The sequence below is a fragment of the Lycium ferocissimum genome, chromosome 1 (genome assembly GCF_029784015.1).
Source record: "Lycium ferocissimum isolate CSIRO_LF1 chromosome 1, AGI_CSIRO_Lferr_CH_V1, whole genome shotgun sequence".
In the NCBI taxonomy this organism is placed as follows: Eukaryota; Viridiplantae; Streptophyta; class Magnoliopsida; order Solanales; family Solanaceae; genus Lycium; species Lycium ferocissimum.
The window spans coordinates 67,851,112-67,867,631 of record NC_081342.1 but is presented as its reverse complement, the minus strand read 5'-3'; the positions used below and the strand labels follow the sequence as shown (position 1 = coordinate 67,867,631).

Here is a 16,520-nt window from a genome sequence, read left to right as displayed (position 1 = left end):
AGATGAATTGCGCACACAATAAACTGCAGACAATGAATATAACTGACCGAGCAAAAAGACCATTCTGGTGAGTACAAAAACTATGTGCAACTCAGGCTACTCCCTAATGTAAAGTATATCCCAGCAATAGACTTTTCAGTTTACACCAAAAAGCAACAAAATTCAAAAACTTATCTTTCAGTCATGAGTGGCTTCTGCTTTTCTTTCAAAACGCAGCTTGTTTCTTTCAATACCTATAGCATACATGATGGCACTAGGTTCCACTACTTTGCTTCCTTCTAAGGTCTTTCACTGTCCAAGTCCATAAATATTTTTTCCACCAACGAAAAATGACATATGCCAAAAGAAACAAGTCCTTGGACACGTAACGAATCTTGAAATACTATTCTCGCAAAATGATTTTCATCCTTAATTTTCATAACATAGAAACATGATTAGGATTCAGCACTATGAATATAAATTACAAAATATTTCGAGCAAGCTTTCTTACTTGTTGTTTAGAGTATAAACACATTGTTCCTTGGACATGACGAACAACTAACAACTCCTTGGATACTAACAAGTACAATTCTAGCCTTGTCTATCAGCTACAAACCAGATCTGAACATGAAGTAACAGTTGTTATGTATGTTGCGATCAATACAAACGATAGGGGTCAAAGATTATCAATAAGAAAAGACAACTGAAGCGTGTGCGGAGGATCTTGGAAAGCATTGGAACTCTTAGGCCATTTTAATATAATCCTGAGGCACATCACTCCCTTCGAATTTGGCAGCAATGATGAACTTTTCTAGCACTGTTGCAATCTTGAGCAGATGTTTTACAAATGCCAGCACAGACTTATTTCTATATAGCGGTCCATCAAAGTTAATGATCTTGATGGTCTTCAGATGTAGCAATGAGCAGTCAAAATTATGTGTATCGAACCTCCTGATCCGTTCGTCCTCATTTGTGTAACTTAACAGCCAGTCCTGCACGAAAATTCTGTTGTATTATCCAGTTATTCTCCTTTAGGTAGAAACTCAGGTTTAATTGTGGATAAAATGTACTAAAAGGAGATTAATTTTTAGATTAGATTCAAGGAATATGTCATGTGCTTAGCAGATGTTACAAAGTGGTACATGCAAACAACAACAAATATGTTGCAAAGCTTCATTTTTTCAAAAACAATTGAATAACAAATAAATGTAGCTGCTCTAGTTTACTCAAAACACAATGAGAAAAGGATTAAGGAGATATAAAAAAGAGCAACACGATTACTATTGTTTCAAATGTTTCAAAGCTTCATTTAAGCTGGTCCTTTTATCTATTCCAAAGCGAGCATTATCCCTGGTTTTACATAGTTTTCCCGCAACTACACAAAAGTTGACTAGAAAATTGGCTTACTGATAGAATCAATTTATTTTATAACTAAGATAAAGTTTTTTATTATGGCTAGTATCAAGAATGTACTGCAAAGATACAAAAAGATGTTACAACTGCTCCATTATATCTTTAAGCTCATAGAATCAAGAAAGCCAAAAAGTTGTGCACCTCCCCAGCTGCCCTCCCTACACCAACAAATGGACACAACCTCTCCGAAACATCTTTTATTTCTTTCAACCCATATATTCCACATGAAACTCATAGAATCCATTTTGATAGAACAACATGAAGTTTCTGTCAACAACTCAAGCTGAATAACTTTATGAGGGAAAATAAATTGAGAGAATGAAAATGTTCCCATAGACGTCTTACATATAACCTGAATAATAAACACATTGCTGCAGAAGATTTAGCAAAGATAGAAACCATCGACTTTCAAGACTAAAAAGCAGATTCTGAAATCCTTGCAAAGAAGCATTCAAGTAAAATTTCAAGAATTTGAACACATTCCCTGGAGCAACTACTAAACACATTTAGAAATACTCACCTCGGTAGACAAGCACTATATTAAAATGGTACAAACATGGTCAAGGATGGGTAAAATTAACAATGGATGACAGTTGCAGACAAGGATAATGTGGAGCAGGTGGCATAGTGAGGAACTCTTCTGGTGATATTATTATGGCATATGCAGTCACACTAGGCCATGGAACAAAAAATACTGCTGAAGCATTTGTTCTTTCTTATGGGCTTAAACAGTGTTTTGAACACGGTATTAGAAAGATTTTGGGTGGAAGGCGACTCTTCACTTATTGTGAGTGCTTGCAAGGGAGTTGCAAAACCTTCTTGACACTATGAACCTATTTTTGAAGAGACTAAAGAGTTGATTCAAGGTAAAAAAGTCATTTACAGAGAAGCCTGGTATGACTGTTCATTTGAATGCAGAGATGAACACTTGAAACTTTAATTCACTATCAAGAGAAGCTAGAGTATATTTAAGGGTAGACAAGTGGGAGCTACCTTCATTCAGAATTCGAAAGAAAGCCCAAAGCTCACCTCCGATAATGAACTTCCCTGCTAGATCTTTTCGTGAGCTCGCATGCTACTCACTTTTTCTTTCTTACTTCTTAGGGAAACATTGTATCCCGCTATCCTTCCATACTAGTAGTCGTAGTATTACTTTTGTAGTTTCATGCCCTTCGATTTCAGCTACTATTAGTTGTTTCTTGTTCTTTGACTATTGTATTGGTTTGTGGTTGTTACTGACCCTTTTTGTGGTTGTTACTACTCTATCATACTGTTTTGATTTGCTTGTCCTTATGCCGGAAACAAGTCTCTTCAGGGGTAAGATCTGCGTACACTAAACCTCCCCAAACACTTCTCGCGGATTCACTTTGGGTATGTTGTTGTTGTTGTTAGGGAAACATTGTACAGGGGAGCAAGTCTCCTCAAAATAGAAGCTATTGTTGTTAAGCTCGCCAAGCACTTAGGCTAGTTATGCTTCACATTGTAAATAGGATTCGTCCTCCTATACAGAAACAAGATTTTACTCACACATTAGAGGCTTATCTCCTATGCTTTTGTCACGGATTGAACCTTCTCAATAATCTCTTTACTTAAGGATTGAACCAGTTCATTTCATACCTTTTTTTAAAGAGGTAAGGCAGAGAAATATACCAGTTGGTTTAAATTTAAAAAAGAAATCATTTTTTCCTCAAGCACTTAAGATCGAAAATATGTGGATATATATAATCTTCTTCTTCCACTAATAGTTTGATATTTTTAACATGAAGTAACAGAAATGGAGGCATAAAGGAAACTCACTCTTGAATCCTGATGGGACCAGTCAATGACCAATGTCTCAAGACCTGATGAACTCTGTATAAAGCTGCAAATTCCAGGGAAGTCCAACTGTTCCAAGGCTGCATTAAGTTTTAAGAATTTCCAGCTTGATGGTGGAGGTTGCTACCCTTTCAATTCCAGTATGGACAGGCACTTATAAACCAAATAAATAAACCAAAATATGTCAAAACAAGGAAATGCGACATACTTACAAATGACATGAAAATAGCAAATAATTCGTAAGAATAGCCTGGACTATAAGACCGTGTTTTGCCAAATCAAAGTGTTCAAGGTTGGTTTGATAATCCAAAGATGGAGTTTTCTTTCAATCAGGAAACAATAGAACATTCAACAACATCCAGAGGATGCAAAATGCAGTACAATAACAGAGGGCTCCTGCCCAAAGATTTAAGAACTTCGGAAAACCCATTCACACGACTTAAAGAGTATGATCAATGTAAATCAATCCCAGTTCTATGTGTTGTTTTGTCCATTGCAAATTCTTTATCCTCACAGTTCATAAATTTTATTCAAAAGGTCTTGTTTCAATCTATCAACTATATTGGCCCTGAGTAATTCTTTAGTACTTACCAACTTTGTTATCAGATTATCCTAAGCTGCGGAATTATTGATGTTACTAAACTGATGATTCAATAACAAATAAAAAGTCCAAAAAAAAAAAAAAAAAAAAACTGAATTTAGGATAGCGAAGAGTATGAATAAACCTCGATGCACCATGGACTCAATTCAAGGTTCTTGACATGGACAACACTCTGAAGAAGTTCCTTCATATAGCGACACACCTCATCCAAGTTGTATTCCCCATCCTGAAAATCAAAATATAAATCAAGGACTGCAGTGACAAGTGAATGCACATTTCTCTGTTGCATGCGTATCTCACAGCACGGTCCCCAAAGCTTCAAATACTGAATAAACGGGGCTAATATTTCGAGCCAAAGGTCATGATTCTTATTGTAGGAACCTTCTATTATCAATTTTCTCAACTTCGCATTGCTGATTTCCAAACGTTGAATGCCCGAAAAGATATTTAATTTCAAGTTAGGGCAACCAGATAACACCTTTTCGATGGCACCATCTGCCAATTTCACGCCCCCAATTTTAAGAGAAACGAGACTAGTCCAATTAATACTACCACAAGGTTTCAGTTGACAGTGCCATAAAACCAAATTCTTCAATGACGTATTCTTATATGCAAACTGAGGAAACTCATAATAGTCACTTCCACGGTAAAATTCAAGTTTAAAACCTTCAACATTAGTAACTTTAGTTGCAAAATAGACCCATAGATCAACATCTTTAACATACTCCTTCCTGTATTTAAAAAGACAGACACTGAATCTTCGGATTTTGTCGCAAAACCTCCAATAATGAAGCTCTCTATTTGTAGAAACCATGAAATCAAGAGCGGCCGTTTCGTTGTTACTGTAGGAGAACTGGAAAAAAAGTGATACTGGAACGGACATCCAAAGAGACCGCCATCGCGTAGATAATAAGCTGGTTCTCACTACTTCTTTAGCTTCTCATAACGTAGAGAGTATGTGAATTAGAATCAACTCTGGCAAATCACTGAGTCGGTCTCCTCCCTTCATGATTTAGCTCTCCATGCACTACAACTGCTTCAGTTGAAAGAGCAAAAGGGTATTTTTGTATTTTTGGAGAAGGATTTGTGGTATTAATGGGTTATTTTGACCAGTTAATGCAGTCGGCTAATTGGGCTGTAATTTGTTGTTAGCCTCACCAATTTGGGGAAAACAAGTATATTAAGATTTAACTAATTTATATAACACTCTTTCCTTTTTAATCATTCAAAGAATATACTTTTTATATTTAGTTATAATTCAATTTTAATTTTTCTTTTTAATCCTTAACGAAATCATTTCTAACAACACAAATTTATATGGTTTGTTTTAGACCACAAATTTTAAAAATATTTCTTTATTTCTTAAATTTCGTGCCCAATCAAACATCGTCCTATAGAACGGAGGGAGTAATATTTTATTACCCAATAAATATAAACTATTTGAAAATTTTAGTTTCTTTCTTTTAGCGAGCTATTAACATTATATTATGGTTAAAAATTTAGCCTATTTTTACGGAATAACGGAGTATATATTTCCTTATCTTACAATACATATTTAGAACTCATAATTGAATTAGATGGTCAAAAACACATCTAAACTATCACTTTTTTGCGAGATTCATACCTCAATTATTCATTATTCGCTTTTACTTATCTAAACTATCACTCTTTTTGTATTAGAACACACCTCCTAGGTTGGCCTTAAGCATGTTGTCGTTGGTTTAAATATTGGACAATTTGCAGGATTTCCCTTCGCTGGGTGGTCTTTAATTTTTGGCCCTCAAATTGGTGTTCCTTAATTTTTTCCCTTCGCTTAAAACCCATGGATTCTGGGTTTGAACCTCTACTCAGTCAAAAATTTTTAAAAAATTTGTAAGGTAGAGTTTGGATTTCGCAAGACAGAGTTTGGTAGCAAAAGTATGCCTATTCGGGCAAAAGTCTGCCTTATAAGTCATAGGTTAGCCTTAATGCAAAGTTATACCTTATGGGGCAGACTTTGCCTTAAGTCATAACTAAAAGTCCGCCGGATAGGGCAGACATTTAGTTATGCCTTAAGGCAAAGTCTGCCTCCTCCGACAGACTTTTAGTTATGTCTTAAGGCAAAGTCTGCCCCATGAGGCATAACTTTGCATTAATGACAAATATTAGAAATTTTGCGCACTTAAAGAACATTTTTCACTCTTTTCCTTATATAATACTCCCCCTGGTTCATAATAAGTGTCCACTTAGCCTTTTTATTTTGGTTCAAAATAAGTGTTCACTTACATAATCAAGAGAATTAATTATTTTTTTTTCCAAATTTACTTTGATTGGAAGGGAGTACTAAGGGTGTGTTCGGTATGGAGGAAAATGTGTTCTTGAAAAATAAGTGAATTTCTTTTTTTTTTAGAGGGCAGTGGGAGTGCGGGGTGGGTGGTGTAGAAAATAAAAAAAAATTAAAATACACAAAAAGGTTTTGCATCGATCTCGGTGTGCACCCTTTACTCTTTAGATTGTACACAAAGAGCAGAGTCCGGAACTTTTCTAACCCAAAAATTTTTTTTTGGAACCAAACTAACCCGTTAAAAAAAAAAAAAAAGAGCCAAAGTAGGCTTCACGCACAGAATCTGTGAGTGAACCTCCCCCTCCCCCCCCCCACCCCCGCGCACCCCATTCTTTATTCTTTGGAAATCAAACTCAAAATTAAGCTTTTTTTTCATACTTTGACCGAAAATTAGTCACGTTTCAAAACACCGGAATATAAATATTTTATATAGAACTTAATTTTTTTTTTTTTTTTAGTGTACAATAATATCGACTCATTACATCAAGTATACATATACATTTAGATCGTCGTTTTAGGGGTTATAAAGTGCTTCGAAGTAAGTTTGAAAACTTGTTATACATATACATTTAGATCGTCGTTATAGGGTTCTAATTAATATAGGACGTCGGACGAGTTATTATTAATCAACAATAAATTCTAAAATAACTAATTATCATTAAAAAAATAATACCCAAAAATATATATAATATTAACATAAAATTGTACATTTTATTTACAAATAGGGATAAGGCACTGTTACCCCCCCCCCCCCCCAACTTGTACCAAATTTGCTAGGACACACCTTTCCTTTCAAGGGGTCCTATTACCCCCCTAAACTATATTTTCCCGTAATTATTTGTACCTTTTGTGCCGACTCGGACTAGTGTCCCGTTTATATTACAATCGTGTTACACACGCGGGCCGTGGGCCCCAAGACAATTCATTTTTCCTTTTAATTTTAATACATTGCTCGTTTGACCAAAAGAGCATAACCCAAAAATCAGCCAACCTCTTCGATTCTTCAACAAAATTTCCCTAAATCCTTAATTCCTCTTAATTCTCCTGCAGTTCATCATTAATAGAGTGAAAAGAAGTATGTAGTGTAGACTATTAAGTTCTTCAATCAAACGTTCTACCTCCTTTCAGTTCAAAAAAGTATAGTCTAGGGTTTTTTTTTGTTTTTTGATCTCTTTGGTGGTACAACTTGTTGATTCACGGTCAGTTGGAAGGTTAAGCTTACATTTCGACCAAAGGTTAGTACTTTACTACATTTAATTGGGTTTGTGTTAGTCTAGGGTTTTAGGGGTTTTTATGTTTGCGATTTTGATGAATCGAATAAAGTAGTATTTTTCTTGAATTGCTGGTAAAATGTTAGAATTTCCACTTGATTCACTTCATTCAGCCTGTAAATAATATGCCTTTTTGGCCTGATAATAGACATCCTACTGTTGCACCACCAGTGGTGAAACCAATGCCAGGCAGGCCCAAAAAGAATAGAAGGAAAGAGCAAAATGAAACAAAGAAGTGTGGGAAATTACCTAAAGCTCGGTATGACTATGACATGTGGTCTGCCATGTTAAGGGTCACGTGAAGAGGATGTACTTTGAAAAATGTTGGTTCATCGGTTCCATCAAGTTCAACTGATGCACATGATCATCCTGGTTCATCAATTCCATCAAGTTCAACAACAAGGATGGGCAGACCAAAGGTAATGTACTATTTTATTTTGTGTCTTCTAATATTGGTTGTGTCTTCTAATATATGTGTGTTTGTATGTTAGAAAACAACAAGTGTTGAAGTTGAGCCCTTGCAGAAAGAGAGAGGGAGAGGCGACCTAAGAAAAATGCAATTCTGCTTGAAGTTCCAAATGTGGCACATGAAACTTCATCAAGAGTCCGCCGAAAGTACAAAAAGAACGAGAGGTACTAGGAAAAGTACAATTCTTCTTTGAAGTTCCATCCGCAACTAACACAACACCAAATGTGGCACATGAAACTTCTTCAAGGCTACCGAAAGTACAAAAAGAACCGTAGGTACTAGAGGTGGTAGAGGAAGTGGAAGGGGTGTGGGGAGAAATGTGGGAGGAGAAAAAAGTTAATCACCTACTTGAAAGTTGGTTCAACTTCTGGAAGTACTACTACACCTGGTTCAACACAGCATTTGGTTCAACGTTCGCACCTAGTTCAACCGGGGCCGTACGAGTTCAACTGCTGCAACTAGAGGAAAAAGAAAAAGTGTGGGAAGAAATGTGGGAGAGGATGTTAATCATCCACTTGAAAGTTGGTTTAACTGCTCCGGAAGTACAGCTGCACCTAGTTCAACTACTGCACCTAGTTCAACTACTGCACCTAGTTCAACTGCTGCAACTAGAGGAAAAGGAAAAGGTGTGGCAAGAACAACACCATATAAAAGGCCAAGAGTGATGGGAGTAGGTGTGTTTCAAGCTGAGAATGGCTTCACAACTTTTAATGTAAGTATTCATACATTACTATATTGTACTGTTCTCTTAATAACAATAACTTATGTTTTTTTTTTTTTTTAAATAGCCTGGACTGCCAAGTCAAAGAATAGTATCTTCATCGGACCAAAAAAAATAGTAAGATCAGCTGATGTAATTGGTGATATTGGTTTCAAACCAACAAGTACTCTGAAGTGGAAGGGAGCTAAAGCACTCACAACAAGAAGGCTTCAAGAGATTAGAGATCAAGTAAGGGCTAAAGCAAGGCAAAGCACCAATCCTTCACTGCCAAGAGACCGATGGAAGATCTAATGTTAAGTGCCAGCTGGAAGTGTTGTAATTTGTTTGTTTGAAGCTACATTAAGACTTAAGACTTTGAAGTAACTGCTTTGTTCATGTTGGTATTCAGATGTACCATTTGTTTTTTGTTATGTTGGAAATGGTACCGAATTCGCTATTTACACCCAATGTTTAAGAATTGTTTTGTTTATATATGTGCATTTCAAAGTGACAAAATCTGGTGCATTTTGTCATTCAAAAAATTGTTATTTTTTTATGGCATATGAGAATGCTTTTGAAGCCGAATTCTGGTGCATTTGAGTGACAAATTCTGGTGCATTTTGTCACTCAAAAAACTGTTAGGTTGTTATGGCATTTGAGAATGGTTTTGATGCTGAATTCTGGCACATTTGAGTGACAAATTCTGGTGCACTTTAAAATGAAAAACTCGTTAGGGTTGTCATGGCATTTGAGAATGGTTTTTTAACGGGTTACCCGATAACCCGATAAGAATTTAATTAATTACACTTCTACCCTTTCATATATATTAAGTCACTTACACTAAAAGTCTGCCCCCTCCGGCAGACTTTTAGTTAAACATAACTAAAAGTCTGCTGGAGGGGGCATACAAAATTTAAACTTTGCCTTATAAGGCAAACTTTTTTTTTTTGGTTGAAAGTCTATTTTATTCCATCCAAAAAACTTTTACAGCACAAAGTTAAAGCTGACCTTCAAGGCAAAGTTTGCCCATAAGGCATAAGTATGCCCCCATCGGCATAAGTTTAGTAAATCCTTAACAAGTTTATGCCGATGGGGGCATACTTTTAAAGGGCAAACTTTATCTGGGACCCGCATAACTTTGTGAAGGAATTATCAAAGTTATGCGGACCCGCATACTTATGCCAAGTCCCATTTCATAAGGCATAAAGTATGCCGGTCCGCATAAAATTTGTAATTCTTAACAAAAGTATGCCGGTCCGGCATAACTTTGGTAATTATAAAGGGTTTTCAAGTTGGTCCAAAGTCACGCTTTCGGCTACACATCAAGAGGTTGTCCATCTCAATGTCGTTAAAAGCAGCATGAACCTTTCTATAACAAAGATACCGAAGGTGAATCAATCCCATAAATTCCATCAAAGGAGATGTTGCATTGACTTCTCATTGAAAAACATCAAACCGTATTACCTACGGGATCACGGGCAATATGTTCTACTCTTGATGAGAAGACCCGGTAGGAGCGATGGTATGAAAGATTATAACATTCAACGGATACGGGGAAAGATACATGGTGACTAACCAAGCAAAACGAGAAAGATTGTGTTCCTCACAAAGTTATGATCAAAGTTATGCCGGTGGGGGCATATTTTTAATGGGCAAACTTTTATGCGGACCGGCATAACTTTGTGAAGGAATTATCAAAGTTATGCCGGACCGCATACTTATGCCAAGTCCGCCCACAAGGCATAAGTATGCCGGGTCCGCATAACTTTGATAATTCCTTAACAAAAATATCACGGTTAAGCATAGCGAAATTTAAACTTGCCTTGCGATTTTTTTTTAAAATTTTGACTGCGCGTGGGTTCGAACCTGGAACCTATGGGTGTTAGCCGAAGGGCAAATTTTAAAGATTTCAAATATGAGGGGCAAAATTTAAAGACCACCCCAGTGAAGGGCACCGCGCGGTGCCCCTCGTGCATTGCCGAATTTTTGGTGTTGTGGTGCCGCATTTTTATGAGATTAAATGGAAGGAGAAATTTACTACTTGTTTCCTTTTAGAATGTCATAAGCTAGTTTATTCTTGCGATTGAAGAGAACTCGAAAGTGCATTTGCTTGTACACTCGTGGATCTTGGATCTACACTATTCATTAGATCGTTTACTTTTTTTAATTCGAGGAGTATAGATTAGTATACTATTCGATTGGTCGTTGGGAAATTATACAAAGTCATGAGTGTTATGTGCTAAATCATTGGAAAAAGTAGTTTCGAAACAATTAAAACGGTGTGCATTATCATCTCGTTATCATTGCTAGGTAATTCGAAAAGGTTGATGGTTTTGCCTTTGTCGGCTCGCCGCCCAAAGGCCCACAAAATCACGATGCAGCATTGTTTTGAGTATGATAGAGCCATAACAAATCATTAAATTTCTTGTAGTAGTAAATGAAACTTAAGATTATTCTTGGATCTTGGTACAAGAAGTGGTTCCCCGTGCATGATTTTGCTTGTACAAAGTGGTCAAGCCATTTTTTTGTTGTGTGAAATCTTAACGGTTAGGTAAACCGATAACCGAACCGATAACATACAACAACCGATTAACCGATAACCCATTAACCGATATTTTAACGGTTCTTTAACGGTTTAACATATCTACAAACCGATAACCAATAAGTTAAACCGATAATTTTGAAACCCGAACCGAACCGACCGATATAAAAATTTCTAATTACAACAAACAAAATAAGGTACTATTAACGCACCACTAGCTACTATGGCAACTTCATTTGATTTTTCTTCAAGTTGCCCATTTCGAATAAACTACTAAGATACAAAACAAATAAACAAACCATCAAACACCAAAGTAAGTTTCTATTAAACCAACACCGTCGCTTTTCTTTTTTCCGTCATATCCTTCTTTCAAATTATTCTCTTTTGAATCTTCAAGCTCATTCAAATCATCCTTCTCCCTCTTTTGTATCTTCAAACTCATTCAATCCATCCTCCTCCTCTTTTGAATCTTGAAGCTCAATCAACTCACCTCCTTCATTTGAATCTTGAAGCTCAATCAACTCACCTCCGTCATTTGACTCTTGAAGCTCAATCAACTCACTAATGTTGAGATTATCATATTGAAGGGTAAGACTTTCAACCTCATCCAACTGAATTTTCTCCTTAGGTTCAAGTGAATTCATGTCGACATTATCATATTTCATCTTAAGACTTTCAAGCTCATGCAAATGCACCGAACATGCTCGTAATTTTCTTCTAACTCTTTGATTTTGTTCACCAATCTTGGAATAATAAACCTTGATCTTTGATCAACTTTCTCCGTGTCTCTCCATCCGAAAAAAATTGCACTTCATTGGCTGAAATTTGAAGAATACAAACACTTGAAATTAACACTTAACACTAAAATTAATCAACCAAATTAGAATATGAGCACAAACCTCATAGTGAGGACAAGACCAAAATCTCCTTCCGGGATTGCGATCAGACCAAGAAGTCTGCATTTTCAGCAAAATGCCATGTTTGCATCGCACTACAGAATTGAGCATAGGATCTTCTTCGTCCCGCCTTATTCAACAAGTTGTTCGCCATTTCTAACCCTAAAAATTTCATACACGAAATTGGGGAAGAAAATTAAAACCCTAAACTAGAAATTCAACATGAGATGGAGAAAGGATAACGAATTTACACAATAATTTACTTACCTCGTCTAAAAAGATGAGAATTTAGGATCAAAAATAATTTGATTCTTAAATTGGGTGTATAATCGGTTGAGCTTTTATTAATGAAAAGTAGTGCTTTAGACGATGGGTCTTCACATAATAAGCTTTGGGAATGATACGTGGCGCTTTCCCATTCGTGACAAATTATGTTTTTTACCTCCTACGCGCTTCACATATTTGATATCACGCACTAGTCCGGAGTCGGACAAAAGGTGCAAATAATTACGGGAAAATATAGTTTAGGTGGGGTAATAGACCCCTTGAAAGGAAAGGTGTGTCCTAGCAAATTTGGTACAAGTTGGGGGGGGGTAACAGTGCCTTATCCCTTACAAATACAAAATCTCCTAAGGCCTAAGGATCCTCCTAACCCCACCACCCTCACTATCATCTGGATCCTCTCTCCTCCTCCTAATGACGATGTGATGATTTATGCCATGATCATCCTTTCTTCCCTTCTTCAGGCCCTGGGTGAAAATATGCTTCCTGTGGGAGACGGCGGCGGTTTCCACCTGAGTAGCCTCATTAGATGCCTCAGGAGATGACTCAATCGAAGGAGACTGGACCACAGGAACAGAAGAATGAACCTGAAATAACATATAAATAATTTAATGTTTCAAAAACCAAACATGAAATAACATATAAACAATTATGTAATAAATTATTTCTTTGTAAAAAACAAACTTGTGTGTCGAGGGCCTCCTGAGATGGCTGGTCAGAGGGCTCCTTAGCTGACTCCTCAACGGTCTCCTGAGCAATACCCGGAGCTATAGCTGGAGGTGGAGATGGTTAATCTGAACAAGAGGAGACGGGTCTACAGGCGCAGAAGAATGACCCTATAATACATGTAAATGATTTAGTTTAGATTAATAAAATAATTAATTAATACATTATTTGATTGTAAAAAAATAAACCTGTGTGTCGACGAGCTCCTGAGATGGCATGTGAGAGGGCTCCTGAGTGGCTCGCGGAGCCGGAGATGTAGATGGTGCCGTAGGCCTGGCTGTAGGACGAAGAAAGTAGTCATCGAAAATAATATCCAAGTTTATGTCCTCATCTCCGTCTCCCATATATAGATCACTAACTGGCACCTGTGGAAGTGATGACCAAGGATCATAATGTGCGAACATCTCTGGTGTATATCCAGGTCTCTGTGAAGTTGACGGCCTGGAAGAACAAGTCGGCGGCATATCTATAGCCGACGAAGCCTGACGGGCTATATCGTCAAGCTTATCTACTAGACCTCTACCAGCCCGACCACTTCTGCCAGCCCGACCACCTCTATCAGCCCTACCACCCTCTGGAACACCCTCTGGAGCAGGCACTGGAACATTCTCATCGACACGATGCCACTCCTATGCCCGTATCATACCAATGTTGGTACGCTGAACTATCCGTGCTGCATATGCTGCTATCCCGGGGTCAGTGGACTCCGTACGGGGAATGCTATCATGGCTTATTATCAGAGTCATCCGCAGCTGCATATATCTGCAAATTTTAAGAATTGAATAAATTTGTAAAGTAATACATAATAAGATGATGGTTTAAGTTTAAGACTAATAAACTTACCAGCGCCTCATACGCTCCTGAGAGTGATGCATATCCTTGGCCCTCAGGATGAGGCATCGAGGGGTTGGCAATCAAGGAGCGAGGGATATGCATGTACCACGTCATGTACTCATGGACCGGAGTGTCATGCCCGACAGCCGCTATAGTCGTTATTCTCGCGTTCCGTGCATCGACTTCCTGGTGCATACGCACCCACCATATCGCATTGTCGATCGAACGCTCGTCCTTGGTATAGTGGGTTTGCTCCCAACGTGTAGCCGCGGGTATGCTCTGTACATGCCCAAACTGCCGTAACACGCGGTCGGGCGTGTGATGCTCAACGGTGTCTATATGGATCAATGGACACCGTGCCATCTACATGTGCTCACTAGCCCTACAAAACGCCAGCAGCTGACCCAAAATTTGATTATACGGCGTCCATATGAAAGCCTATAAAAAGAATTTAACTAGTTAACAATAAAAGACTAACAAAAATAACAAACTAATGTTAAATAAAAAAAAACTCACCTCGGGTGCCGTCATGCGGTCTAACTGATCCCTAAATGGGAGAATGACATGGTGCGTCTACACACCTCTGGTACGGCCTCGCGACCATCTCCGCGCGTATGACATATCCTCAGCAACATAGTCATCGGGAGGGTGAGCAGCTATGGGCTGAAAATGTCTCAACCTAGTCCACACCCATATCTGTCATAGTCATCAAAAAAATTATTTATCAATCATCGTTTCGAAAAAATATATTTAGTGTTTTATTACACACACTTACATATATTACCTGAAGAAGAGGGCTAAATGCAGCGACCTCAAGCCTCTCGCCCATAGAGGCTCGATCAAATCCTCGTACATGTAAGCCGCAGACGGTGGGCGCCTAACCGTAACATCCCGGTGGTCAGATCCTCGATAAAAAAGCGTACACCTCATGCTCATATCCGCACCCGACGTGTTCGGGAACATGATGCCCCCAAATATGATGAGAAGATATAAGCGAGCACGTCGGTCAACATCAACCTGAGGCGTCGCCTCGCCAATCGGATGCTGCAAATGTACGAGGCGTAAATGAGCATGGAGAGAGGACCGCAACAACCAACTCCGTCCACGCATATCCCTCTGATGAGGCACGAAACCAGTGAGCCTAGTCAACTCCTGGGGATACGACAGCTGCGGAGGCTCCACTCTATACAATGCCTGTCCATCAATATGTAGACCATAAATCACCTCGACATCCTGCAGGGTGATGGTAGCCTCGCCAGTGCGGAGATGAAATGTATGGGTTTCCGGTCGCCAGCACTTAATCATAGCTGTCACTAGAGCCTTATCGTGCACAAGCCGATCAACCTCCATGCACCGGTAGATACTGCCCCGACGTAGTATCTCTATGACACGAGAATGTGGGGGAATAGCCTCTAGAATATCCCATGCTTGTCACGACCCGACTAGAGGGCCATGACGGGTACCCGGAGCTATCTACCGCGCACCACTCATCATGCTACTATCGTCCTAACCTGTACACATATAATCTCCAAGACAATGTCTACTATGAACTGGTCATGAACTATTCTGTAAAATATATGTATATGTGCACATAAGCCCTCACGACAGCAAAAGAATGATATACAAAATATACAATGAGGGTCACATAACACCTACTACCCACACATAAGTATCTACGAGCCTCTAACTGAAATACTGAAGTCATGAAGATGGGACAGGACCCTGCCATATCCAAGTATGTACACAAAAGAATATATCAGAAACCGCACCTCCGGAATATGGAAGTGCTCCTGTGCAAGCTGATCTGGCTCCTAGGAAGCTGGGTCGTCTCCCTGTCTACCTGTAGGCATGAGCACAATGTCCAAAGGAAAAGGGCGTCAGTACGAACAATGTACTGAGTATGTAAGGCATGCATTATAACATAATAAGGAAACAAGAGAATAAAAGATAAAGAAATAACCTGTGACTGCTTGCCTTTTAAGGCGGAGTCATGCATGCAAGCCTATGTAATAAATAATATCATATCATATCATATATTGTTGCGGAACGTGCAGCCCGATCCATTTATCCATGTATTATAGTCATATTGTCGCGAAACGAACGGCCCGATCCATATACCCATATATCCCGCGTCTGGGCATCCCGCGTCCGGGACGATATCATAATATACCAACTGATCAGGTGGCCATGCGTCTATAACGCCTCACCTTTCCCCATGTCCCCATGTACATATATATCATACATATATATAATACAGGCAACATGCATGAGAGCCCAAATAAAGCTATGACTCAATCGGAGTAACATAAGGTCGTGAACCTCCGATTACGTTATGGCATCATCATCATCGCTATGTCTCACCTTGGAGAAACTAATATCATGAGGTGAGACAGCAACAAAGAATAGCATCAATGAAATCATAAACAGAGAAATATCAGCTTTATGAACACATCATTATCAACATCATTGTCATAAAACATATCTCATAAGAAGCTCTTGAAGATCTTTAACTTTCATGTTTAGGGATGTAAGAGGGTCATGGAAATATAGGGAAAAGATTATAGTACAGGAATCATGCCTTGAAAGAAGGGGACGAGCCTTACATACCTTTATATCTCCTTAACGATATTGACTAAGCGCTCTCCTTCCGGGCTCACAATTCTACATAC

The 16,520-nt window shown here is 38.4% G+C and overlaps 1 protein-coding gene and 1 pseudogene across 1 annotated transcript; both read right to left on the bottom strand.

Annotated features, from left to right (window-relative positions):
- Positions 1–536: 536 nt before the first annotated feature.
- Positions 537–4,707, bottom strand: LOC132066950 (F-box/LRR-repeat protein At3g03360-like; annotated as a pseudogene).
- A 9,818-nt stretch (positions 4,708–14,525) lies between these two features.
- LOC132066940 (serine/threonine-protein phosphatase 7 long form homolog) lies at positions 14,526–15,201 on the bottom strand. Its single transcript, XM_059460128.1, has 2 exons — positions 14,636–15,201; positions 14,526–14,547 (listed from the first exon to the last, which is right to left on the bottom strand). The coding sequence occupies exons 1-2, from the start codon at positions 15,199–15,201 to the stop codon at positions 14,526–14,528; spliced, it is 588 nt and encodes a 195-aa protein (XP_059316111.1).
- Between the last annotated feature and the right edge of the window lie 1,319 nt (positions 15,202–16,520).

Bases quoted from the DNA above. Each gene is read 5' to 3' on its own strand.
- LOC132066940 (XM_059460128.1), bottom strand. From the start codon at position 15,201: ATGGAGGTTGATCGGCTTGTGCACGATAAGGCTCTAGTGACAGCTATG. The intron at 14,548-14,635 runs GTAATATATGTA...TGACTATGACAG, and splicing joins CATTTAGCCCTCTTCTTCAG to ATATGGGTGTGGACTAGGTT.